We start from the raw sequence: 27,785 nt of genomic DNA, 5'->3' as shown, positions 1-27,785 counted from the left end.
TTTTAAAGAAATAAACATCAAATTAAACGGTTATCATTAAAATATTTTTTTTTAACACTTAATGTATTCTTGAGATGGAGTATATTAAGAACTCCTTCATTTTTTGATATAAAGACACAAATAAAAATATCAATGTTTGTTTTGTGTTACACAATTTCATAAGAGACGAACAACAAACTGATCAACTTTCAGAGTTCAAAACATAGAATTCTTATGTGTTGTTGATGAAGAGTTAGTCCATCAATCAAGGGGAGAAGTTCAAAATAATGTCATAAATGATATCACAGCTATTCAAGCTACTAAGGAATAGACAAGATTCCAAGATACATTAGCTATGAATATGTTTGCTAACTATCAAGTTAGAAGAAACTTTGCTTAGAGATAGTTCTTATTTAGATGTAATTTGTTATTACAGACAAACTAACTTTGTGTGCTTTGTTACTATTGAACTTTGCTATTGAAGATAGACTTTTTGTACTTTGCGATTGCATGAAAACTTTGCTTGAAATATTTTCTATGATTGTGCAGTGGACTAATCAAATGAATAAAGTAGGTTGTATCTAACATTTGTTACGTGCAGGGTTAACTTCAATGGAGTCATCTAATAATAATGAGGAAACAAGAAATTATTTTACATGAAATTTGGAGATGGAACATGTGTGTATTGGCTAATGATGTACCGAGAGATCAAAGGAATTTGGGCAATAAGGGTGATTGAGGTTGGAAAAAGTCAACATTTTGCTATTTGTTATTCAAAATAGATTGGATTTGACTTTTCTTTTTTCCAGTCGCATAAATCGGCTAAACCGTTTTGATTCAAGGTGCTTCAAAACTGGGATGATATAATGGATTTGTGTGCTAAAGATAGAATCACGGGTCATGGAGAAGAAACTGCTATGGATGTTGATGAAGCGATGAATAGAGAAACGAGTGAAGTGAAATTCATGGGTTTAGGTGCTACTGTAGACTTAGAAGAACCAAACTCTGATACAAAAGGAAAAATACAAGGTTCAACTTCTTCTGGCACACATTCTCACCCGGGAAAGATCAGAGAAAAAGGAGGAATAGCAGCTTCTTTGGATAAAATGACCAACTCTTTTGACAGAATGATAGAAAAAATGGATGGTAAAGTCGATGATGAAGATACTCAGGAAGTGTTACTTGACATAGCTTTGATACCAGATCGTAATAGAGACAACAATGGGCTAAAGATGTTAAATGGTTAGCTGATGATCCAAAGCAGTCAACTATTGTGTAAGCCTTTCCAATTCACGAAAAGACAGATTATGTTTCAACACATCTTATAAAATGAAACTTGGTGAGTAACCTTTTGTCTACATTTTCCATTTCAACTCTCAAATTATAAAATTGTGTATTTTTTATGCCTAGTTGAAGTGATATGTTCACTATGGTTATTTGTCTTGCTTGTTGTAACTTATATTATTTTGTTTCTTTTATGTGAGGGTATTGTGAACAAGGAATAGAGAGGAATTGCATTCTTACAAAGCAAGAAAAAAAGTTGATTATTATAAGTGAAGTGGCATCAATGTTGATGATATATGATTTTAGGTCTTGATATGGATTAAAGTATTTTTTTTCTCTTACGAACAATGAAATTAATATCAATATTTAAATCTTGTAGAAGATAATTGTCCTTAAATTAATTAATTGTTTAATTTCAATATGTTTTTCAAAATTATTGCGAGACTAGGTAATTTTTTTTTTTTTTAACAAGAACAAGGAATTACATATCATTCATCTTTAATTTTGCAGTATTGTTTAATCCAAGTTTTTTTGTGTGTTACTACAAGAATATTGTGTAAGATTCAAAATTGTTTAGTATTAAAATTATTTTGATTATTTAATTATTAAATATTAAAAAAATGATTATTAAATATTGTATAACGTTAAATTTATTTTGAATATTTAACTATTTAAAAAATGACTCATTTATTTTCATTCAATATTGAAATTTTAATTTTTAAATAAATATTTAAAAATGAAAATTTGAATTTCATTGAAATTGAATTACTTTATCCAAATAAGGAAATTAAAATAGAAGAAATTGAGTTGTCTCATTCAAACAAAATATTTACAAAATGAAAGGAATTTAAATCAAGGCAATCAAAATGTTGTGTATTTGAATTTTGTAAAAAAAATTAAATTCCACATTCAAACACATAATAAAAGAATTGTAATTATTTATTTAGGGTAAGGTTGTGTACATCCATCTTTCCCAACCCCAAGTAGGTGGGGCCCTCATGTAGTGAATTTTCACAACTCAAAATAAAGATAAAAGAACAAAGACAAATTTGAAATTTAAAAATCTTGACCATGGGGTAGAGGATACTCACAGCAACTAAATCCCCAAATTGACTAGTGAATTTGGTACCTATGCAGCTGTTGACTATCTCCAATACCTCCTGCAGTTTTATTCACGTTAAGATTGTGTAAAAGAGAAACTAAATATCAGTAGTTATGTATGTGTGTATATATATTTATCTACTCTAGAATATTGGTGAGTGCCGTTAGATGAAATAACCACAAAAAGTTAAAAGCAAATCTATCAAACATGAAGTCAAGAAGCTCAATCTATCAATTCCCCTCTGGTAGGTAAAAGGGTTGTACTCATGTTTATAAGCTTTTAGGCCACATCAACTAAGCCATTTTGTTATGCAAGTATCCTCTTAAAACAACAGAGGCACTAACTAGCTAAATCAATAAGAAAACAATGTCAATTTGCTAATAGTAATTTTATTGTATATCCATGGCCTTCCTAATAAATACATTTTACAAATTGCTAGAGGATTCCAGTAAACCCAATTCCATTACTCTACTGGGAAGTTCCTTGAAATTATCGGGCCCCAACTCTCACAAACTATTTAAACAGCCACCTACTTAGACACTTTTTCTACAAACCAGCAGCGTGTATTGTTGAAAAGGCTCGGCTCATTGTAAATTTTTGCAAATCATTTGGAATAAGAAAAGGATGTTACCCTCTTCCACTCCTAAGAAATGAGAAGAAAAAAGTAGCGACAAAACTTACGATCTTTGGCATCAATGGGCATAGCAATTTTATCAAAGGACAATAATGGCATCCTCCAAAGCTTTGTTATAAGCTGCATATAACATTATTATAAAATTCAGCATATAGAATCTGATATCCTTTTAGAAAAGAAAAGAATCATTTTTTAATACTTAGAGAAACATTACCTCGGCATATAACTGTAGGATGATAATTCTTATCAATGAGTGCTTCAACAACATGAAGCATATCACCAGCAGGAAGGGGGGAGACAACATATAACCCAATAAATCAAATAAAGATCTGTCTCTCCATTAAGTACATAACAAAATCTAGAATTCATCAATCAAGAGCCATGACTTGTTACTAAACCATGCAAAATATAGCAAAACTGATCGGTGGAATATTCGCCTTCAGATTCAATTTCATAATAAAATTATCAATCATTAAAAGAAATTTTTCAGAACAGGATGACAAAAGGTATAGAATTAGATGAAGATTCAATACTAAAAAGAAAGCATCTACAATTCTACATATGCTCAAAACATACCAAGAATGATGACTGATGTTGTCCCATCTCCAACTTCTTCATCTTGGGTGCGACTCAATTCAATCATAGACTGCATCCATCCAAATAATAGCAGTATTAGAAAATTACACACCAAACAGCAACTAAAACCTTACAAATTCCATTGTCTGATGTTTACAAATTCCATATCTTCTACCTATGGCTTCATTAAGGACAGAGGCTTCAAAATTTGGTGTTTACAAATCTGCTTATGGTGGAGACTAATCAATAAGCAATGATTGTATTAGCATACATGAATGATTATCACCATTGTGTTACTCCAAGAATCAAGCCACTTTAAGCACAACTCACACTCCTACCAAACTTGGAAGGAAATTAACGAAGTGTAGGTTTAAATTGTGGTTGATTCTTTCTTGGGTTATTGTAATTTTCAAATGATGTTGACTAATGAACTTTTTTTTTATTCTGTTAAAGGTGGTGTCAGAGACAAAGATTGTAGTTTGTTTTAAGGGTAGTCTCGAAATAAAATACTTTATGCAACATTGATTTTAAAAGTTGTCTCAGATCAACTAGTCCAATTGAGACCTAGTGTAATGGTCGATCCGAGTATGACCCAATCGTTTTGTGGTTTAACCAGTGGTTCTTGATCTGAACGGGTTATAGTGAAAAAAATAACACCTCTTCATGTCTTATATGGTATCTAATCATTTTTTGCTTTTCCCCGTACATGTCTTGTTAGTTTTTCTGTTGTGCACGTCTTCCTATAAAAATCACACTTCTAAGGTTTGAAGCCAGTACCCTGGACCCGTAGTACACAATTTTGCCATTAAGCCAACAATATTATTTAGTTATTAATGACATAAATAATATATATATATATATTAAAAAATATATTATTTGTATCGCTTTATGTGGTTCAATTATCGACCTATTGGTCCTCCTAGTGATCCACCAACCCGATGCTTTGACAGGTCTAGTTTTTTAAACTATGATTGTGAGGCTCCCTAAATAGAAAAAAAGATGTAATTTGTCTACTCTCAATAATCATGAGTGAAAGTTGTACTAAAATAAGAGAAGAAAAAACCTACTTGGGACGACCTAATGGTGGCAAGGATTGGTTACTATGTATGAGTTCATAGATTATAATCTTAGTGGAATGTAGAACCATTATACACAAAGAGAGAGTATAGATAATGAACTATTTGAGAAAATGAAAATGTGTAAGTTCACTTGTTAGAAATTTTATTTCTTTTTTTAATGCATAAATTTTATTTATAAATATTGATCTTTCATTAATTTATTAAAATATTGTCATGTCTTTAACATCTATGATTAATGAATATTAGATATGGCAATAATGTACTTGAAAAGGTATAACCTATATACTTGAATGGAATGGTGATGATCAGAATCATTACAACTCTTATTGATTTCATAAAAAAAAAAAAAATTATAACTCTTCCTGAAAAATATGATTTGAATGAAAATTACTCTTGAAAAAACATTAAATAAAAAAATTAACGTATTTAATGTTTTCAAAATATAAAATGCATTCAATTCTTATGGTACAAAGCAATTGAGATTTGAAATTTTTTTTATTTTCATTTAGGCATCTTAATCTTAATATATGCTCTTTATACCCCCTTCATTCCACATTATATAATGTTTAAGGTTTTGACATAAATATTAAGAAATACAATTAATTTGTTAGATTTTAAGGAAAATATTAAGTAACTTCCTATCATTTATCTCTCTAATTAATGACTCATTTACTCTTTTTATACATTACTCCCACTAATTAAGGGTAGTCTCGAAATAAAATACTTTATGCAACATTAATTTTGTAAATAATTTTTTTCTCTGAAACATCATAAAATAAAATAAAAGTATAAAAGTAATGTCCTCAATAATTTCGCCCCCTTCCCCACCTAAAACGAGGTTAAAAGTGTAATTATATGAAACAAAGTGTAACACATTAATTACACTTTATTTCATAGTATTAAAGAGTGAGTGTTGAATATTAATTTTTAGAATTAAAGCTTGTACTGTTTCCATTTTTGGGAATTAAATTTCCACTAATTTTGTACAATCCAATGCATAGTTTGAAGACTAATTAATTATCTATGAAAATGCTTTCAATGCAATGTTTGAGATAATTAAATTAGCTTTTGGCCTTCTCCCTCAACCACAACACAACCGTGATAATTACGCGTACTTATTTCTCCACAAATAAATCTCTTTGAATTCCAATTGAAGAATAAAAAAATAATTTAGAGGTCGAAGCAATGAGTTGGGAAAAAGTTCTTTGTTTTAATTTTTATGTTAACCAAATAACTGGTCATCCTTGCCGGTTGTGACAACTTCACTGTGTTATAATTCTATAACGATGACCCCTGTATTTTTGTTTTATTTTGGACATGCAGGCCTCATTTAGATTGCTTTGTTGATGGTGGTAGCTTGTAAGTATGCACTCATGTAACTTTTCTTCATTAAATAAAAATAGTTTTTTTTTCTGTCAAGAAATTAAGATAATTGTGAAATTGGTACCGATAAATTATTTATTTTATTGCATGTGTTTTTGCTATCTAGACAATGTAGAGTGATTCTCGTTATAGCAACTAGAGAAGTCATCCATTTTTATTTCAAGCAACTTGTGAAGGACGAAAGTAAGAAAGTCTTTCTTATTAATTTTAAATGTTGTTGGTTGCCTTATTTGCAAAGGGTGATATTTTTCTTTTACAAAAACCATTAGTCTACCTTCTTAGAGGACCAAAAATGATAACAAAAAAAAGCGAAAAAAAGACAAATAGTTATTCACCTAACAATAGTAATAGTAATCCTTTACATGGTTCATTCTTAATTTAAATGTATCTTCTTCTTTTTTCAAAAAGATGAAAAAAACATATTTTGAACTCATCAATTATAAAATCCTGATTTTCCACCTTTTTACAATACTCAAAGTGATAAGAACAAGAGAAATGCAAATAGTTATTCATTTGGTCTTTGTTTTCTTTATTTTTATTTTATTTAGGTATTATTCTATATAACAACTTGAATTCCTCGTACCTCTGGTCATTCAAAATGTTTGCTTTTTTTTTTCTCTCAATTTTATTGTGCAGTACATTTTTTTCATGCATTATTTTCTGCCTTCCATTACTTATCCTCTTTGCAAACCATCTTCAGGGTTGCATGCCTTTTTAAATACATATACACTTCAAATTGGGGGTTAAAATGAGGTAAGCCAATTTTATAAATATTTTGTTTTGTGTTATTCTGGTTATTGTTAACGTCCATGGTGATTGAATAACACTTTGTTTCTAATTTTGACTTAGTTTTACATTTTGCTCATGCAATTGATTATTTATAGATGATTAATTAGTATTATATTTCACTTAGCCCTTGTTAGTATTATATTTGACAAAGACATGAACCTGTATTCAAGTTTCTAAACAATAATAACTTATAATAAGATAACATGAGGGCTAAGGGAAATATATTTGACTTAGCAATGGAAAAGTTATAATATAGAGAAGAGACAAATCACTTATATTTCTGAAGGATTGTTTGATTAATTAATTAATATTACATTTCACAAGTGATGAGAGAAAATGAACATGGGAGATTAAAAATATACATATGTTAAATTTGAGGAACTAAAAACATAATTAAATTTAAATATTTATTATATTATATTATTTAATTATATTCAAGAATAATGTACGAGAAAGTCCCAAGGTTATCAATGTTGATTTTGGATGACAAACACATTCCTTCATATGCTCACTCAATTCTTAAAAACAAGATCTTGTTTTTACAAAGTTGTTGGTGAAGTTGACATAATGAGACAAGTCTAAGTTCACGTGAAAATAGTAATTGCTCGTGATTTAGAGCTTTGTAACTTTAAAAAAAGAAAAAACCCAAAATCATAGAAGGTTTTGTACATGTGTTGCCTAAAAGAAATGAAACTCATAATTAAAGGAAAAATATGCATAAGGTCACCATCATTGAGGAAGACCTTGTTAGTATGGTTGATTTTGAGGTTATCGAAACCAACACGGGTGGTGTTGATGTTGAGGTTTTCAAAACAGAAAACGAGGAAATCTCCATGTAAAAGTTGTGAATGTGGCAGAGTAGTGGTGGAAGCGGACAATGAGGTTGTTGATGCTAAAGGTGCATCGACAAAGAGCAATTGACCAAATCAAACGGCAAGGAAGAAGAAAGTGGCATGAGAGAGAGTAATAAACCAATTAAGAAGATAACAAATCAAAATGTGTAACAAGGACAAAGAAAATAACGTGTAAAATGAAAAATATTATAAGTAAGACTCATTTTAATATAAATGCATATTAGATGAAAAATAACTATAAAGTATAATATATAAACGTGATATATAGGACCTACCAAAATTCAATCAAGCAACTCCATCTAATAGAGTTGCAAATTGAAGTTACTTTAAATTTGCACATCTATTGTTGGATCTTCCAAGCAACTACCTACTTGCAATACGAAGGTGACATCCCTTTATCAGCGATAGACATGGACTCACTTGATATTAGGTGAACTGATAACACTACTTACATGTTTCACTCAATCGATGTTCATAAATACTAAAAGGTTTTTACCCTCAAAGTATGTTGTATTTTTGAATTATTTTACTGTTTTTAAACTCCAAAACATACTTAAATGTTTGAATATATGTAGTGATCACTTTATCACGTGCTAAAACACAAGAAATTTCTTGATCGTTAAATTATAAAAGAATCTTCATAGCTTGTCGAACCCAAATAATATTAAAGATATTTTTTTTAAAAAATTACATGACTAACTTGTAGCTTAACTCATCGTTGATCTAAAGGCCAAGCAACAAAGAACAAGATCTCTAAAACCAACAAGAAAAAAAATCCCAAGAAAAAAAATATTTTTTTGAATATCACGATCTAATATTCTGAAAAATAAATACAATTCCTAAAAAGTTTCATACACATACATCATGAATAACTTATAATTTATAATAGCAAAACAAACACACCAATATTGTTTTGCCAACCAATACACACACGCAGAAACAATTATCAAAAGCAACAGGCAAAATCACCACGAAAAAATGTAACCATTTAAATAAAAAAACGAAGAGATAAAACTTGAAGCCGTGGATTGCACTTCACTCCAAAGGAAGTATGATATAATTTCCATGTTATTAATCTGTGGAAAAAAATCATTGAAGTGGAAATGTAATCACACGAGGAGAAGAAAAAATAAAAGAAAAGGAAGGAACCAATTGAGTTGAGCCAAATTCATGGATGCATGTATCTATTAAGCAGCCAAATAGAACATATACGAAGAAAGGGCTCTAAGATTTTTTTTTTTGGGCTTTTGTAATATTATTATATTTATTTTATTTTATATTGCAAAGAGAGGAAAAGACCAACTCAAACCTTTGGTTAAACCAAAAACTAAAACTAATTTCCAATCCAAACGAAAACCAATCCTATGAATGAATCCTACGACCGAAGACCCACACCAAAGTTTTCTTCTAGTTTCTATCCTTCTTCATTTCATAACCATCACATTCATCACTCTCCTCTTTCTTTCATTTCTTTCACACCCTTCTTTTGTTTTCTTCTGTTTTTAATTTTTTTCCCCTGTTCTTCTGTTTCTCTCTTCTCTTTAGGGTTTCAAAGTCTACCATTCCTTCTTCCCTTCCAATTACCATACCAATTTAAACCCTCCTTTCATTCGATTTCCTCACCTCGATTCCCAGTTTTCTCGCTCTAGATTTCTGATGCCGCAGCAATTTCAATCTGATTGCCGTCTGCGAGGGCTGGAATCGGTTGTGGACAGCTTAGAATCACTTTTTTTTTTCTTATTCTTTTTCATTTTTTGACGAAAGAGGAGGTGCAGTTGTGGGAGTGTTTCGTGGTTCAGTAGTGAGTGGCTTCTGAAGATTATGATTATGATTTAGAAGTAACCCTAGGTATCTGTGTAGGTTCATGGTATTTGGTGATTGATTTGGGAGTGTGATTTTGATTCCCTATAGTTTTTTTTTTTTGCTTTGGTTTTTTTGGGGGAGTGATTACTGATTGGAGAAGAAGGGGATGGAGAATGGTCACGATGGGAAATTGACTGAGAAATTCTCGGGCTTGAATATCAACCAGCACGGTCAGCAACACGAGCATGATCAATCTAACCTCTCTTCTAACAACAATGATAACTTGTATCAGGTCATGAAGGCTGTTGAAGCTGCCGAGGCCACTATTAAGCAACAGGTACTTTGGCTTCAACATGTGCTTCGTTATAAGTATGATTCATTGGGTGATGCTTGTTCATTATTTTCGTATTAGGTTTTTTGATTAACCTGTGTTGCCACGCGGTCCATATTTTCAATGTTTAGATGATGACTTATTTAATTGTGTATTTGTGTGTGTATGTTGTGGTGCTTGCCTGGCGTTTTTATTACCGACAATCTTTTATGTATTGAAAAGCGAAAACGAATATACTTGGATTTGGGTTCACGAGGCATTATTAGTAGGGATAGAGTTTGATTGGTATTCAAGGTTTTAAATTGTGGCAGCGGTCATGGTTGTTGGATGTGGTTCGTTGGGATCTTTGATACCACAGGAAATTGTAGACAATTGTGGTCGATGCAGCCACATTTGTGGTTGTGTTGCGGTTGTAGACACCCCAAAAGCTATGACCCTAAAAGACAACGTTGTGGGCCCCAGAAGCCATTACATTGCAGCCGTAATCACGCACAGACTGTTTTTTAATCACGCTCAGACCGTTTTTCAAAACCTTGGTTGTATTTATTTATATAATATGATATATAAACCTGGTTGTTCTTCAACTCTAAATAATAGAGTTATGCCCGAGTTATACACTCACAGTCGTCTCTGGTTTCTTTCTCTCTTCCTCTCTTGTGGTTTGATTGCTGTCACAATGGGGTTTGAACTTCTATTCTGCTCTTAAAAGGAGAACGTTACTGTTGCTTGTGGTTAGGGGTGAGCATCGTCGGGTAAGGGCCAAAGGCACCCAATCCTCTCAAACCCGATGAAAAAATAATTTGATCCGTAACCGACTGTTCAAGTCTTCGGTTTTGTTGGGTTTGGATGGTGTGGGTCACGGGTAATGTGGGTGGGTTGTATCGGATTACTGGTAAGATGGAGCAGGTATCAGCGCCCTTGTTACAGTAGTGTACAGCCACAACCGCAACGAGATTCATATCTTCCATGTAGATGACGAGATCTCATTTTACAGTAAAGAAAGAAGAAGAAAATGAGAAACATGATTTAGAGTGTGGAATGGAGGTTGCTAACAGCAACTTCACTTGATGGAAACTTTCATTGAACGCTTTCCAGTTCCCACATGGTTGCCATCTACAACGTTATTTTTTGTCGGAGAGGCTTCTATGGTGGACTTGGTGCCATTGGTGGTGGAATAAGGAAAGTTCACGAAGAGCACTACGGTGAAGAGAGGAGAGAGTAGCTTCTATTTCTAATATTTATTGTAAAATTAGATTAGCCATATAGGACAAAAGATGCACTCAACTACACCGTAAAAATGTTAAATGAGTTTGATTATTTAGTCAAAATATATTAAAAGAAAAGATTAATGTAAATAAAAGGTGAATTTGTGAACTGTAATATACTAATACTACATGAATGCACTGTCCTTCATTATGTGCTTTTTTGCTTTCTCCAAAATTTTGATGTGACTTGACACTTGACAGAGGCAACTAAGACAGCTTCATAGAGGTAGTCCAAAGTCTAAACTATTAGATCATCTAGGCTCTTTTAGTTTGTTTGGTTGGATTTGGGTATTGATGGAATGCATTTGTGAAAACTGAATCTGACCGTTTGTAACCACTTCAAACTGAAATTTTTATTTTTTAAACCCGTGGACCGAACCGATTCGACCCTATACTTACTTTTTCTCTTGGGAATTTTGGGTTTTGGTTGGGTGATACTTTCATGCTCATCCCTACTTGTTGCGGTCGTAGGTTCACACTGGTAAAATGAAATGGTGGCTACTTTCATGTCATACCTTGTTAGATAGGGTATTAATGATGCAACATGCTTCTTTTGACAGGTAGAAGAGAATAGCCGGCTTAGGTCTGAACTTCTGAGCAAAATTCAGGAACTGGAAAAATATGTAAGTTCTGTATTCTGTGATGGCATCTGCTTGATTTACCACATTTATTATTGGTACTGTCTGTGTTATCATACGGGCTTTCTTCTTCTATTCATTTGATTGCTTAGCTGTGTACTAATTGCTTTCTGTTTCTCTGCTCTTTGAATGTGAATTTGTTTTTACTTAGGTAGGAATTGCTAGCTGGAACCTTTTTGAGCTGAACTGAGGACACTAATTGATTTTCAAATGTCCATGTTCTAGATTCTAGGACAATCTTGGACTACTTATATTTTGATTTGAGGATGGGACCATAATAATAGTACGGAGATTATAAGTGTGCATTCCATGCAGATGTGTGTTTTGGATAAAAAAATAAATTCATTAACTCAGAAGATAATTACAAGGAGTTTGGAGGATAAATGGTTAGGGCTAGAAATGAGTTGAGTTGAGCCGAGCTCGGATCAGCTCACTCGACTCGATAAGAAATGACTTGGCTTGCAGCCCGACTTGAGTTCGAAATGAATCTTTTTGGCCTGAGCTCGACTTAATTCAAACTTGTGAGCAGCTCGGTTCAGCTTGACTAGGTTTAAAATTATAATTATTTTACATACTTTTATTTATTTATTCATTTATTGTGTACAATAAAATTAATTAAAAATAATTATATCAATTTAATAATATAAAATATATTATTTAATGTGTGTGTGTATATATATCGAGTTGGTTTATAAACCAATTGAATCGAGCTATAAGTAGCTAAAGTTTAACTCATTTATTTAACAAGTTCAACGTTTAACTCAAGCTCAACTCATTTGGTTCATGAACCAAGTTCAATGACTTAATTGTTGAATTGAGTTTCGAACAATGTTTGAGTTGGTTCGGTTCATTGCTAGCCCTATAAGTGATCCTCCTTAATGTAAAAGAAGACATAAAAACAAAGAGGGAAAAAAAAAGAAGGAACTTAAATGGACTAAAGCTTCCCAATCCCTCAACATATACCGGGAAATATTCTAATTTTATGGATACACAGTTCAAATAACAAGTAATTTTGAAAGTGAAAATTTATATAATTAGTTAATCACCTTATGATCTTAATTAAGGCCTTATCCTAACCAAGAGAAAGTTGGAATATTCTCTTGGATACAGTTGTTTCTACTCTTACCTTTTCTTATATGTCCACTCCACTCATCCATCATCCATGGATCCACATTGGCATTCTTTTTGCAGTTACACCACTTATTTTAATTTTTGGTCTTGTTGGTGCTTCACTGCTCAAAATTAACTATGTTAGGGCGTCTCTAATGCTGGTCTTATATCTCTTTGGTAGAATTTTCCTTTGGTAGGTGGTTTGTGAGCCCAAGTTAGGTATAATCTCTGAAGCATTTTTACATTTCATCCACCTAGCTTGAATTTTATGTGTAACATGACCATTAAAATCCTAATCAATTCCTAAGATAGACCCAAGATTTAGATGGGCAGTGATATTTTTGGAGCCTTTGTGGACTTCAGATGATTATTGTTGTACACCAACAGGGCAACAATGAAGAAGGGGCAGAAACTGTTACCATGTGGGAATAGTTCTTGTATTTGAAGAAGTTCTAATTTCCCTGCATATGCAGTAATGTCATGAAGCAGATGAAAGAATTCAATTGTGTGCTTCATCTGCAAAATCAAGATTTCTGATAAGCGATGCTTTTCCATGAACTTATATTTTTAAAACTTTATCCTCCATTCACTTTGATGAGCATTTTATCCTCTTCCCCTGATTTATGACATGGGAAAATGAAACTTTTTTAAGTAAAAGATGAAATATTATTTGAGAGGAGTATAATAGGCTCTTAAAAACAGCAATTTACATCCTCCAACTAAAACCTCTATTTACAAATTACACTTTTTAACAGAGGCACGAAGATTCAGTGGATCAAAAATCACATTTGGTTGCTCAATGGAAGGAGCAGGAGCACGGATCTTATGAAGCTCGTCAATCAGCTCCATCTATAGGTAATTGAGTATATAAGCTCAGTGTTACAAGGGCCTCTTTTCTAGCGATCTAACCAGTAAACTAGTTGTCCACCAATAACAAACTTCAAATGGATGCAGCCAGAAGCAATACAGGTGGCCATTCTGAGAACAGTCAAATAAATGGAACATTGAGAGTACAGCCAAACGACCAGTTGCCTATGGATAATACTGGCTACTCTCAGTTGTCTTCACCATCTACAAGGTCAATCTCTCCAAGCAGGTATGTGATATCAAATATCAATTATCGTGCTAGAGCTACATGTGATTTCATATTTATTCTATATGTAAGTAGTGTTAAAGAAGGGTTGTGTAATTTTAGAATCCTGTATTTGTCATAGGCATCTACTAGAAGGAGTCCTTGATTCCCGATTTAATTCGCCTCGGCAAGGTTTGATGCCAGGGGCTGAAACGAATAATAATAATAATAGCTTATTGAAGCAGGTACTATCTTCAGTTCTAAAATTTCATATTTAATAAGAGCTCGATATTTCTGGAGTCATATGTGTATCTATTTAGGATCTGGCCATTAATAAGGTTCGGGAACATGAAGAAGAGATCATCCTATTAAGGAAACATCTTTCTGATTATTCTGTAAAGGTAAAAGGTGTAAAATAGTTTTGCTTTAAGCTGTGATCCATAGATCTTTAGAGTATATTTTGCCTCAATGTCCATTTTGGTGACTGATAATTTTTTCATATCAGGAAGCACAAATACGCAACGAAAAATATGTCTTGGAAAAGCGCATTGCATATATGCGTCTGGTATGCATGAAATTTTGTCAAAGTCTTTGTGAAATTCCTTAAGCATCTTTTATGTTTTGCACTTTTCCTTTTATTTGATTGAGCTTCTGCTCAAATAAATAATTTGTAATATTGCTGCTAGGCCTTTGATCAGCAGCAACAGGACCTTGTAGATGCTGCATCAAAAGCTTTATCATACCGACAAGACATAATTGAAGAAAATATACGTCTTACATATGCATTACAGGTTATTTTTCCTACTTTTTTCCTCATTGTTGGTGTGGTGTGTGTTAAATTTTGCATGGTTGCTATAAGTTTTTTTCAATGAGTCTCCATGGACAGTAACTTGTTCTGTTATGTGTTTCAGAATCAATTTTTAAGTTTTTGCATTTTCTTTTTCTTGTCAGGATGCACAGCAAGAAAGATCAACATTTGTTTCATCTTTGCTGCCTCTTCTTGCAGAATACTCCCTGCAGCCTCCTGTTCCTGATGCACAATCAATTGTTAGCAATGTCAAGGTCAGCTTTGATATGTTTCCTTTTTGAAATAATTAAGGCTGCTACCCTTGTATAAGCCCTTCCATGTATAACCTACAAATATGGCACCTGGATGTAATTGGACTCTCTCTCTCTGTTGCTACCAAGAAGAAAAACCCTTGAAGCTAAACTATCATGATATAAGACCTATGAAGGGTAGTTTAAGATATCCATGAATTTCACTTTGCCTTTTCCTCATTTTATTTAATATATTATGCTGGACTCTTTGTTTTCTTCTTAATCTTTATAGGATTATATATGAATAGAAAAAAGTTTATTGAATTAGAGAAACAGAATAATGCAAGACTTGAGGACCAGATATTCTCCTAGTAAAATAGAATAGATTTTTGGTATAACATGTTGATGGATATTATACACATGTTGAGTTGCATTTTCCAGTACTAAATCTGCCATATGATCTTTGGTTTCAAGCATTTAAAGAGAAACTCTTAAAATTTGAAATAATGCAATTCTACTTGAGTTGCGGCACTGTGCAGATTGAATCGATCTCTAACAACCTGACTGAAACTTGCTCAAATTTTATAGACAACAGCATTTTCTAACCATAATGGCTCTGATGTGACCTGCATCAAGCTTTTGAAGAGGAAACACGATAATTTAAACACAATAATCATGTCTTTTGCCATTTGGGTGCTTACTGGTTCTGAGTAGACATATAAAAGAATTTATTGTCACACCATAAAACATCCCATTTCAAAATTCAGGCAACATTCTGTTGCTCAAATTGGTTATTTGGGCTTATAACAGCAGTTATCAAATTTATGGAGGTCTATATTCATTTTATGAATAACGCACTACTATCAGCATAGTGTGATTCCCATGGTTCAATCTAACTCACAGGTGCCATACTATGAATCAAAGGGTATACCAGAATTTCTGAGGTTGTTTTCTGTCTGGTAATGGAAGAAGACCTGTTTTGCTTCTGTGTGAAACCAAAATTGTCAATGGCAAAACATGCTACAAAATAGTCACCCCCCAAAAAGATAGTGTCCACTGCAGCAAAGATTGTGGTGTAACAAAAAAAATTCAAAGATTTGTAAAACATATATAATATATAGTTAATAATGCTACTAATTTTAAAATTTTATACCATAAAAAGTATATAATAAACAATTTCTACACTCAAACTTTAAAACCCAATTATCAATTATCAGTCAGTGTTATAAAAAAGTACCAATAACAGACATCTTGTAAGCAGTGTTGTTAAAAAGTGGCCATGGTGGATTGCAATGACAGATTTTTCACCGGGCTCCAATGAATGGTGGTGGTGTGGCGGGCCATGGTGGTCATAGTGGAAGCAGTGGCCCTGTTTAATGATAGAATAAAAGAAGACGAAGATGATGGAACAGAGTTGAGCAGTGTAAATCTGATAAGGAGGAAAAAGAAAAGATAGGTTTTGGGCATTCTGAGCTCTGACCTGACCAAGCCTAGTTTTAAATTTTAAAAACCCTAAAACCCTGGTCAAAACAGGCCCAAAATTAAAAAAAATCTAAACTCCCCACCAATCCAGGCCTCAGAACATTAAAAAAGCTGACCACCTGTCTAAAAACTGACAACCCAAACAGCTCATATCCTCTCTCGAACATTCAAGGACATGCCGCAAGCTTCCAGTGACCTCACCACCCACTTCTAGCAACCACCCAGCGATGATTGTAACTGATGATGGGGATCTCTGGGGACTATGATCTCTGGTGTCTGCCTGTCTCTAGCTCCCTCAAACTCACTCTTGTTTGTCTCTGTCTCAGCCAACCCTCAACCTATCCCCTATTTGCCTTTGACCTCTGTTCTCTTGACGTTTGCAATTTTATTTCTTTAATTATATACACACATGCACACATATATGCTTTGCTTCTGCCATATGCTTCAATTTCAATGCTATCTGCCATATTTACATGGCAGATTTTCGGCTGGCTGCCATAGTTTGCCATCCACCATCAATAGCACTGCTTATACACATAACTAAATCAAAAGAAAGATTTTGTTAGTTGTTTCTTTACAAGAAAAAGGACACTGGTATCATTTACTTAAAATACAAGAGACATTGATGAAAATTACTAAAATAGAATATAAAAAACAGATGTTTTTATGAAAAAATATATTTTTCAAGTGCAACTGCATTCTGCAGAATAAGATAATACTAACCTGTATGTCCCTTTTGATTTCTAAGCCTCAATTTTACTGTTCTCAAGTCCGTGCTTGATATGTTTTTCCCCCCTTAAGATATCTTGACATGTCATTCATAATTAGCATAAAAAGTGCTTGTATTTTACTAGGAGCTGTTTGTTTGAATCTTCCCTATCTTGATGAAATGAATAAGTTTTTGCAAATGTATTTGAATCTTCTGAGTATGAGTATAAGTATCTGAGATTAATATTAAAAAATGATGGGGAAATTAATGACCAAAACTTGGTGGTTAAAACTGAGAAAGACACTATAAGTTATACAACACCTAAATGTACCTATCAAGCCCAAAGAAAAGTTTTATCATATTACTATTATATGATCAACTATATTCTATGCGAATGAATGTTGGACTTTAAAGGGATGAGAAAAAAAAATGGGACTATGGGAGTAGAAGAAATAAGTATCTTAAGATAGAAAATCCGTTAAAGTGGTTTGGGCACATGAAAAGAAGACCACTAGAAGCTTCAGTGGAGAGTAGATCACATTGTTCTTAACCCTATGTAAAAGGGGTAGAGGGAGATTGACAAAGAAATTGGAAGAAATTATTAGAAAGGATCTTATGGTGAATGATATTGTTGAAAGATACCTGGGAATCACCCAGATTCTGTAGGATCTCCTAATAGATAATTATGTAGTTAATGCTGTACTATTTTAGGATAGTGAGTAATGTGTGGAACATGCAGATTAGGCAGGAATCAGTCATAATTTCTGTCTATTATGGACATCTATTTCCACTGTTGTACCTTAGACTAGGCTAAATCTATATGTACAGAGAATTACAATCAATAAGAAATAATTCCTCACATTTTGTCCTCTCCTTTATTATATAAATGCCTATCCTTGATCCATTGTGGGGTGACTTACATAGCCATGCTCCAGGCCCACATAGCCTTGGGTGTGAGGGGTGTGTGTTGGAAAGCCGCTGTAGTTGTGGTCATCCCTAGTCCGCATTGTCTTTGAAAGGGCTACCTAAAGAGGGGCTGATCAGAAAGACTGCATGAAGCTTTATAGTGTGGAGCCACTGAGACGTTGGCTCTTGGTTGAGATCCTACAAGCCGGTTTTGTGGTCTTGAGTTAGGCCCAATGCCCAAATTCTAAGATATCCCTACGAATTTGATTTTTAGTTGAACCCAATGTGTGTGATTTATATAGTTGCCCTCACATAGTGGGATAAGGTTATTATTGTTGTTGCATTTGCTTTCTATTCCATTTTTTGTGGTTGGGAGTGAGAAAGTTTAAATTGTGCACCTCCCATTTCCCAAGCAGTTTCTTGATATCAGACTCGGAAAAGTCTGTTGAATTTGAATCTCTGTATAAAAGGTCATATGACAATACCAATAATTGTCTCTTTGTCTGTTTACTTCCAAATTCTAGGATCTTGGTCATCTTGAACTCACAGTGAATTCTTTTTGTTGGCAGGTTTTGTTTAAACATTTACAGGAAAAACTTCTTCTCACTGAGGTATGTTGGGTGGATACTTGTGTGCTTTGTATTCCTGTATGCACTATTATTTTTTTTTTCAGCAAACATAATATATATATATATATTAATAAATAAATTGAGTACCAGAGGTACTAAGGTACAGCTATATAATTGCCCTTACTCTGGTTCCAATACAGACTAAATGGAGTCTGGTTAGGAACCACAGCCAGGCCATACCCTGATGTTAAACTCTACTATTAATCTATGATTATATCCTCTAGTGATACACAAACCCTTCTCTTTTTGATTTGTTGATAATTCAATAGAATTAGTTCTTAAGTTTAGTTGGACTAGATAGTAGATATTGTTGAAATTTTGGAATGCCTACTTTCCCTTTCTGCTAGAGGAATTGATTTTATTGGTTTATATTTGTTCTTTGTTACAGTCAAAGCTAAAGGAGTCACAATATCAATTGACACCTTGGCGTTCAGATACGAACCACGCTAATGTTGCCACACAATCACAACCTCACTCGATTGGTGCACCTTTGGCAACTTCAGTATGTTCATATCGTGATTTTGTCCCTTTTCCTTGATATGCTTAAATAAAATTCTAAATAGTTGCATTTTTTATCAGAATAAAAATGGCCTTGAACTGGTACCTCAGCATATGTACTCTCAAGTAAAGCCTCAGGTCTCTGTTGATGCTCAGGCAGGCACTGATTGGGGTCTATTGGGTCGCAACCAGAATGGCTTGAGTGGTGGTGTGGCAACAAGTGTTGATACTGATGATTTGGGTAGATTTTCACCTCTTGCAAGCAGGTGAGCCTGGTCAAATGGAGACTGCTACTGTGAACTGAATGTATTGGTGGGTTCTGTTTTCATGGAATTTTTGTTAAAGTGGTCCTGATGCATGCAATGTTGTTCCCTTCCATTGGACTGAAGTGGATAGTCTATTCTTTCTAGGCAATCTGTTTGGCACTATTCCTAGCAGATGAGAGATCTTATTATTGAAAAATGGAGACTTGTCTTTTTAAGCTGTTCCATAATATGGCATACATTTTTAATGGCTCCATCGTTATCTAAACCAATGATATTATCAGTGAATATAAAGGTTGACTAGATTTCCTATTGTTATCCTTGAAATATCTGTCTTAGAAAAGGAAACTTGTGGTATGCAGATTGGTGAGATCTCACATCAACTGTATATATGGTCAAAGTAGAGCTTACATAGGCTTGGACAATCCTCACCTCATGAGCTAGTTTTTGGGATTAAGTCAGGGCTAACTCAAATTCAAGATGGTATTAGAGCTTAGGTGTTCTAATATAAAATTCTACTTGGACTCACAGTTTTCCTAGTGCAATATAAAAAAAACAGTTCTACAATCTCTACTCTCTAGATGTCCAATCCTAGGCGTGAGGTGTTTGTGTTGAGATATTGCTATTAAGGCTTAGACAATTCTCACTTCATGAGCCAGTTTTTAGGGTTTATTAGGCCCAGACCAAATTCTGGACAGGTATTATTGGGGTACTTGAATGAAGCTTTCTGCATGACATGTAGCTGTCCCTGGGACGGTGGTTGATATGTGCATTTAGCTGTCCTCAGTCATAGACTATAAAGTAGGAAATTTAATCTTGTCTTCTGCAATGTTGCCAATTGCCAGCATATAATGGTTCATAATGCTGCTCTAATATTAGTAGATCATTGTAGTGTATAATTGGCTCTAGGTTTCTAATTGGCTTAGGTAGAAGTTTTTCTGAAGTCTTACATGCAGGCTTAGATAATTTTTTCCCCTTAAGTCTTACATGTAGGGTTTGTTAGCTCAGTTCCTATTATTGATAATTTTTGTTGCCTGTTGGAGTAAAACTACTCCAGAACAGGTTGCTTGAGTGATACTGATTTTCAATAGCAATGGGTGCCTCAGGAAGGGATATTGTTCTGATTGCATGGGTGTTCCAATATAGATAAAATGAATTCCTGCTTGGTTGTTGGCTTGTGATAAACTTGGTTATCTACCTTGGCTTATTTCATATAACCTGGAATCCATGTGGTCACTCACAGCTTGTTAAAATTTGTTGATTAAAATAGAAATTCTCTCTTGGTTTTTGTCTCTTACAATTTTCCTATTGGCAAGTCTTTTAATAAATTATAAATGCTAATTTATATGATTCCCCTCTCTTTCCATTTATCTTTGCTATGTCATCAGTTCCTTAAGTCGAACTAACTTCTAGTGTTTCACCACCAGGAGGCTGGAAGTGTGAATTTTTTAGTTGTGCTATTTCAACTATTCATGTAACAGTGTGATAAAATTTGACTTTCTTTGGGCTGTTGGAAAATGACATCTTTGCTAAAATATATTGGCCATTTCATTTCACAGGAATTCATCAGCCCATGATGCATCCACCCACCTGGTAGTTACTCAGGGTGATACTCGTCCTGCTCATTATGGAGACGAAGTGACTAACAAACAGGTCACATTTCGTGTCCCCGTGAGCAACAATGAAGTTGATGATCCTGATGGAGATGGAACACATAGTATGAGAGAAACATCTGCTAACTGGAGTTCTGGCAACCCTCCTTATACAACCACTGTTGATGATCCCAGTTCTTCATATTCTCCTTATTTACCAGCAGTTCTTGAAGAACCTTCTTCTTCATTTTCTGAGGGTAAGAATTAATCACCTTTTGAGCTTTACTATACATTCAGAGCCTTGCTGTTGGCTATTCCAAATTGAATAAATCATGATGCAGCTGCAGATGAAGATCCATTGCCGGCTATAGAGGGTCTCCAAATTTCAGGAGAAGCCTTTCCTGGAAGGGAACTTAAGGCAGGCGGATACTCCATCAATGGCACTACTAGTTGTAATTTTGAGGTGCATTTTATTTGTGTATAATTTGGAACTTGTTTCTTCTTGCTTTATGTACTTAAAAGAGTTTTTCATTATATGGTAATGTTTGATATCTTTCCTAAACATTTGACATTACCTTGTGTCCCTTCTTGTCGGAATACCAGTGGATTCGGCATTTGGAAGACGGTTCCTTTAATTATATTGATGGTATTGTTATATTTCTGCGTAAGATTATGTTCTCCCTTTCTTCTGGTATTGTGATGAACTCAGTCATGATTTGTCCAAAATACAGGGGCAAAGCAACCAATCTATCTTGTCAATGCTGATGATGTTGGTACATTACTTGCCATTGAAGTCCAACCTCTGGATAACAGGAAGCGCAAGGTACTTTTTTCATCTTACTATAATGGCAGTCTTACATATGTATGCCAAAAATGAGTGAATTGTTATAGTGGGGCTTGTATTTATTATGTTACGGGATTTGCCTGATATGCAACTTATCCCAAAAAGTCACTTGTGCAACCCAACAAGGAATTAAGAATTTCAAATAGATCTATGGTGGAAATAAGCAACTACTACTTGTAATCTTCATTGATCATTCAGTGGATTTGGGTATACTGGGGGCAGGGTTTGAGCTTTGATTGCACTATAGTGCATTATGCTTAACAAGTAACTTCTGAAGTGGGAAGCTAAAACAGTTCATGAATGTGTATTTTGTAAATTGAGTTAGACAGCGTTTAATTTTCTGCTAATGGATGTCTAGTCTTTTTTTACACTGTATCTCATGCATTCTCTGTGATTATAGGGAGAACCTGTGAAGGTTTTTGCCAATGATAATAAAAAGATTGCTTGTGGTGAGTATCTATATCTTAATATTTCTGAAGTTCGGTTGTTTCTTCCTTCTGTGTAACTTGAATGATTTACAGTAAGGGGATTGCAAGTTTGTGGTGAGTTTTACAGTGAAGTGTTGTGCATTAGGGTAATTTACTGAAGTCTTTTTGTGATTAAGCTCCTATCATTTGTCATGTGTTTTAGAAAATGGAAAAAAATATATAAAAGGGAATGATGGTTGTTGTGACTTGTGAGAAAGAAATTGTTATTTTTACCCTGCCAAAGCAATTATAAAAGAGTAAGGGTATGTTTTAGAGTTAGGAAGGAAGGGGAAGGGATCAAGAGAGAAGGAAGGGTAAGCTAAAGGAAATGAATGGTAAACCTTTACCCTGTTTTGAATGTTAACAATGTACAAGTAAGAGGAAATGAAGAGTTAGTTAAATTTAGATGATTGTATCGTTCTTCTAAAAAAACTAACGAAATTAATCCAATATGCACCCATGTATGACTTGGGAGAAGTAATTAAAGCATGTAAGGGAGGGTTATAAAAAGTCTTCATTCCCTTTCCCTCCTTTTAGAAGACTCCCAAACAAGGGAAAGGCTAACCTCAAGTCTTCCCTTTCTGTCCTAAATCCCTCATCCAAACATGTCCTTGGTGTTCTGACATCTTCAATATGAAGTTTAGTTTTCTAATTCACACCTTATACAACATCAGTTGTTCTTGGAAAGGGGTATTGTACCATTATGGTTGTTGGACAATTTTAAATGGAGAGTGTGTCTTATTAGTTTATTTGTATTTAAGACAAATATGTATAAAAAAGACAGATATAATTTCAAAATTTGTGCATTCATTGAGCTGAAGTTATCAAAAGTAAATTTAATGATAGAAATGTTTATTAGAGCAAAAGATATTAGAAACAAGGAGGATAAGATTTCATCCCAAGAGAGAAGTTAAAATCGATCTAATCTGAACTGATCTATCTGCTTTGGATGTGTCATACACGTCTTGATTTCAACTGTAATACGAGTTTTCTTTTGTCTCCCTTTTTACCTTCCTATTTAGTGCTGCAAAATTTGATGAGTCCTAAAATAGTTTATTGAGTTATTCTCTTTTGTTATTTGTTCTCAGATCCCGAAATGCAGAACCACATAGAGAAGGCTTTTAATAGTGGACATGCTTCATATAGAGTTTCTCTTTCGGTAATTCAATGAAAGTAGTTTTCTTAATTGTTATGAATTTCCTTCGAATGTTGGTGTCAATATTATTTTACCTATTAGTCTTCTTTATGAAGAACTCCTAACAGTTTTATAAATATTTTTGGCTTGATATTACAGACTGGATATCTTGATATATGGGAACCAGCGACATTGACCATTAAGAGGGAAGGTTATAGTATCAAATGCAGTGGACCAAATGGATTTGTAATCACAGAAAAATTTTCACCGTCCACCACTGTAAGATGTTTTATTCTTTTATATTCTGTATGGATATTTGGCTAATTTATCATTGATTCATCATTCCAGGAAATGAAGTAAAATTCTTTAATGAAATATAGGCAAATCTTTGGAGAAACTTTCTGACAGTATGGCTTGATGTTTGAGAGTAATAATCATAATGTTGTGAAAGCAACACAGCATGTTGAATCTCATGGCAATTGGGTTTGTCTGAGGATATATATTAGCTATCTAGAAGAATGTTGTCAGATTATAATTACAGACTGTCTGTGAAGTTGTAAGAAGCATTATATTGGAAAATATGTGATTGTGTGATGAACTGAGTTATAATTACAGACTTTCTGGGTTATGTACTTGTGTTGGATGAACTGAGTTATCTCACCAGATAGGTATGATGGAAACCAAAAAAGAGCTCATGAATTTGACAATCAGATCATTTTTGTTCCCTGTTTATTTCTCTATAATAGAGCTTCTATTAAATAATTAATTGAAGTTCTAAGAAGTATGATATTTCTGAATTTGTGATTGTCTGTTGAACTTTCTGACCTTTGTTTAGAGTTATCTCTCCAGATAGATATCAATAAAAGCCTAAAAGAGTTCGTGAAGTTGACAATAGATAATTTTTTACCTTATTTATTTCTTGATGACAGAGTTTGTTAATTATTTTAAAAGGAAATAACTGTTGAGAGTTGAGACATTATATTTAATGAAAGTTAATCAACATTGTTGCTAGCAGCATTCCCTAAGATACTTTGAAAACTGTTGTGTATTTAGAAGACTTGATCTTGAGTGGTTAGCTAATTTTTAGATATCCCTTCTGCATTTACTTCTGTAGGTTATGATTCCATATGGACATACTTCAGAGTTTATTATAATTGGTTCCAGTGGTGCTGAACACCTTTTAAAAGCAGAAAACAACACAGATTTCAGTGGGTAAGTAGTCTCATAGTTGCTTTGTTTCGTATGAATGTATGTTTATGGATATGGAATAATTTTTGGAGGAATTCTTAGATGCAGTTGTGTTTTTACTCTAATTAAGTAATAATATTTAGATATGGGTTGACATGAGTCACATGACATGAGAGACTTGCCCAATGTTTCATGTGTGCATTTATTTCAGCATTGACTGTAATGCTAAATCCCCTCAGGAGATTTCACCATCTAGCTTGCTGTGCTTCGTTATCTGCTAATGAGAAGTGATCATATTATACGGAAACCTTTTCCTTTTTTTTATTGATATGTTTATGGATATGGAATAATTTTTTGGAGGAATTCTTAGATGCAGTTGGATTTTTACTCTAATTGGCAATTGAGTAATAATACATATATCTGTAAAATGAGAGAAAATGTAGAGGGATAATAGACTGAAACTGTATCGGAGTACACAGCGGATGCTCTACTATATAGTGGTCATTATAATAAATACTGATAATGAGAGGATATTCAGTTTCCTCTAAATCCGATATGTTTCCTATAAATCAAATCCTGATAAATCTATACATTAAATATTTCTGATTCTCAACATTTATTGATATGTTTATGGATATGGAATAATTTTTTGGAGGAATTCTATGCAGTTGGATTTTTACTCTAATTGGCAACTGAGTAATACTAATACATATATCTGGATTGACTTCACGAGAGACCTAATTTATAAGCTTAAGCTGACCTAATACTTCAAAATTTTGAACCCTTTTGAAAACACTAGAAAGTCCAATCTCCATTCTCTCTCTTAAGCATCTGTTGGATAGAAGGGAAGCCGAATGGGCCTTTGGCGTCCTTGGTGTTTGATAAATGAGACTTCATATTCAGTAGCCAATATGCTTTTGTGCCTTCTTGTTTGTGGTAACTTCTGCATCAATCTTTAAATGTAATACAGACCTTGAGCAGAATTTTAATGTTTTCTTTCGTAATAATATACTTGTGTATTTGGTAATCTTTGTCACCCAAAGTTCATTGCAATTCTGAGAAGTAATAATTTTAGCTCTTGCTTCTGTTCGTTTTGGATAACAAAGGAAATACATATTTTGCTGAGGATGCCATAGTTTATTTTTTTCTGCAAACAAATGGTGAAGAAATTCTTTATAATATTAGAAAAAATCTATTTCTTTTTTAATTACTGTTCAGATCCCTACTCCCCAGTGTCAACTTTGTGGAACCTCAAGTTGTAAAGATAATTAGTATGGAGAAAGAGAACTAGACAAGTGAACAAACTTGTAATGTGTTACTATTAATTTGCTTACTATGCATTTGGAATCATTATTCTTTAATCTCTATGTAAAACAGAGAATTATCTCTTTAAGCAAGAGAAGTATCTCATGCCAGGTTTTCAAATGGTTGTAAATTGCAATTTGTAATCTTGTTTGTGATTTGTCTATTTCTGAATGTTTTTTCTGTTTTGTCTTCTGCTTTTAATAATATTTGTGGTTCTCCTTTTGCAGTGCTAGAGACACTATTGTGCTCACTTTGAGATTATTCATCCGGAGGAGGGTATATATAAATTTTCTCCTTACTTTATGTACTACTGATTAATATAAATGTCGTAGTTTATATGCTAGAAAATTTCCATTTGGCCTTCTGTTTGCTTGGTGTGTCATGTTATAACAACAACAAAGCCTTATCCAAAAAAAAAATGTTTTTTTGGTGTGTCATGTTATAAACACTTAAAAATTTGTTTTTCTTGCTCAACTGTGGCATGTGCCCATGCACTTACCTACGCATGATAAACCAAAAAAAGGAAAAAAAGAGATGTATAAAGGTAGAGCATCAGTTTTCCTACATCATAAAATTTGTTTAGTTTAGCCCTCATTGTTAACGATGAACTCTACTGTTACTTATGTAGAAACTAGAAATAACTAGCATTGATTGCATATGTTCCCTGCTTGGGTAGTATGGGATTGTTTAATTAGATTCCTTTAGTTCCCTTGATTTGAAGTCAACTGATATTTATAAGGTCATGATTCTAACCTGTCCTTTAGTCTTTAACTTATTGCTTCAATTCTTATAATTGTATTGAAAAGTCAGAAAGAATATTACTTAACTTCATTTGTTGTTCATGTATTTTGTTTAATTCTGTTTTTTTCCGCCCTTTTTCATTTGTTTTTACTTTTTAGAGAAGAATATCGTGAGCCAGCTGTGAATAGTATATAATGAAAGGTTTCTTCTGATTTTTCTGATTCAGCAGCCTGGGAAAAGGAGAGTAAAGAAAAAGGGATTATTCTTTTAACAGTTGAGAGGGAATGTCAGGTGCTTGGCAGAAAATCTCTGCTGTGCGTGGAAAGTGCGGACCGAGATGGGGATTGGGAGTTGTTGTGTGCTACCTAAATTTTGCTCCTTTTCATATTCTATAATAGGGCAGAATTAGCTTGAGCTGTAATTGTGAATTTATGCAATCATTTTTTTCTTCTTTTTCTTTTTCAATATTTAGCAATTCTTTTTTAGCTCTTTTCCTTGCCATGTAAGTCCATTGTTGTACTGCATGTTGCTCTTGTCATTTTGTGCATCTCTTTGGGTGGGCCCTTTTGCAATGTGCATGTATTCACATGCTATGTCCGCCCACTTTCATTAACTAAAATGGTTCAGAGGAAAATGATATAGTTGTCGTTTGAATTTCGCGGAACATGTCCCCTATGTCAATGGTCAAATGGTCATGTGTTTATTTTAAACAAATAAATTGGTTACTTTGTCCAAGGGGTGTTAGGGTGTTTTAAAACAATATTATTTTCTGTACATGATGGCATTGCAGATAGGCTATTTGCATTTGGAACGAATATCTTTGATAAAATCATTTTCTAATATCCTCAACCATAATTAAAGATTTGGAAACTTCTTTCAAATTTTAGTCTTTGTAGGCTTGAATTATTTGATGAAACTTAGTCTTTTTCAAGGATAATCCAATATAATAAACACTTGTATCATCATAAATAGGAAAGTAATAAAATATTAAGATTTGGATATTTAACAGCACAAATCCTCCATTAGTGCGTCATTCTTGAATTAGTTTGAAATTTCTAGCCATGTTGTGAAAGCGAGAGATATTAAGAA

General features: G+C 33.4%; 1 protein-coding gene and 1 long non-coding RNA gene across 6 annotated transcripts; one reads left to right on the top strand and one right to left on the bottom strand.

Moving 5' to 3' along the window:
• Positions 1-2,262: 2,262 nt before the first annotated feature.
• Positions 2,263-3,647, bottom strand: LOC121172888 (uncharacterized). The gene is made up of 4 exons (XR_005886663.1): positions 3,576-3,647; positions 3,214-3,225; positions 3,047-3,119; positions 2,263-2,423 (listed from the first exon to the last, which is right to left on the bottom strand). It is a non-coding gene; the product is annotated as an uncharacterized lncRNA (long non-coding RNA).
• A 5,341-nt stretch (positions 3,648-8,988) lies between these two features.
• LOC100817814 (uncharacterized) lies at positions 8,989-27,350 on the top strand. Of its 5 annotated transcripts, none has more exons than XM_006589188.4 (22): positions 8,989-9,820; positions 11,640-11,702; positions 13,583-13,682; positions 13,782-13,923; positions 14,042-14,144; positions 14,220-14,300; positions 14,405-14,464; positions 14,586-14,690; positions 14,851-14,961; positions 18,604-18,645; positions 19,052-19,165; positions 19,243-19,427; positions 20,984-21,273; positions 21,364-21,479; positions 21,620-21,662; positions 21,748-21,839; positions 22,261-22,309; positions 23,416-23,486; positions 23,622-23,741; positions 24,577-24,674; positions 26,183-26,231; positions 26,923-27,350. In XM_006589188.4, exons 1-22 carry the CDS (start codon positions 9,650-9,652, stop codon positions 26,965-26,967), a joined length of 2,250 nt encoding a protein of 749 aa, XP_006589251.1. In that variant the 5' UTR covers positions 8,989-9,649; the 3' UTR covers positions 26,968-27,350. The 5 variants fall into 5 exon arrangements, 4 of the variants coding, with proteins under 4 accessions (XP_006589251.1, XP_006589250.1, XP_040861729.1 ...); XM_006589187.4 differs by having other exon boundaries at positions 8,991-9,820; positions 21,358-21,479; XM_041005795.1 differs by having other exon boundaries at positions 8,992-9,820; positions 14,238-14,300; positions 21,358-21,479; positions 26,926-27,350.
• Positions 27,351-27,785: the final 435 nt, after the last annotated feature.

The sequence above is a fragment of the Glycine max genome, chromosome 10 (genome assembly GCF_000004515.6).
Source record: "Glycine max cultivar Williams 82 chromosome 10, Glycine_max_v4.0, whole genome shotgun sequence".
NCBI classification, from domain to species: Eukaryota; Viridiplantae; Streptophyta; class Magnoliopsida; order Fabales; family Fabaceae; genus Glycine; species Glycine max.
The sequence above is the reverse complement of the archived record's forward strand: the minus strand, read 5'-3'. Positions and strand labels throughout refer to the sequence as shown.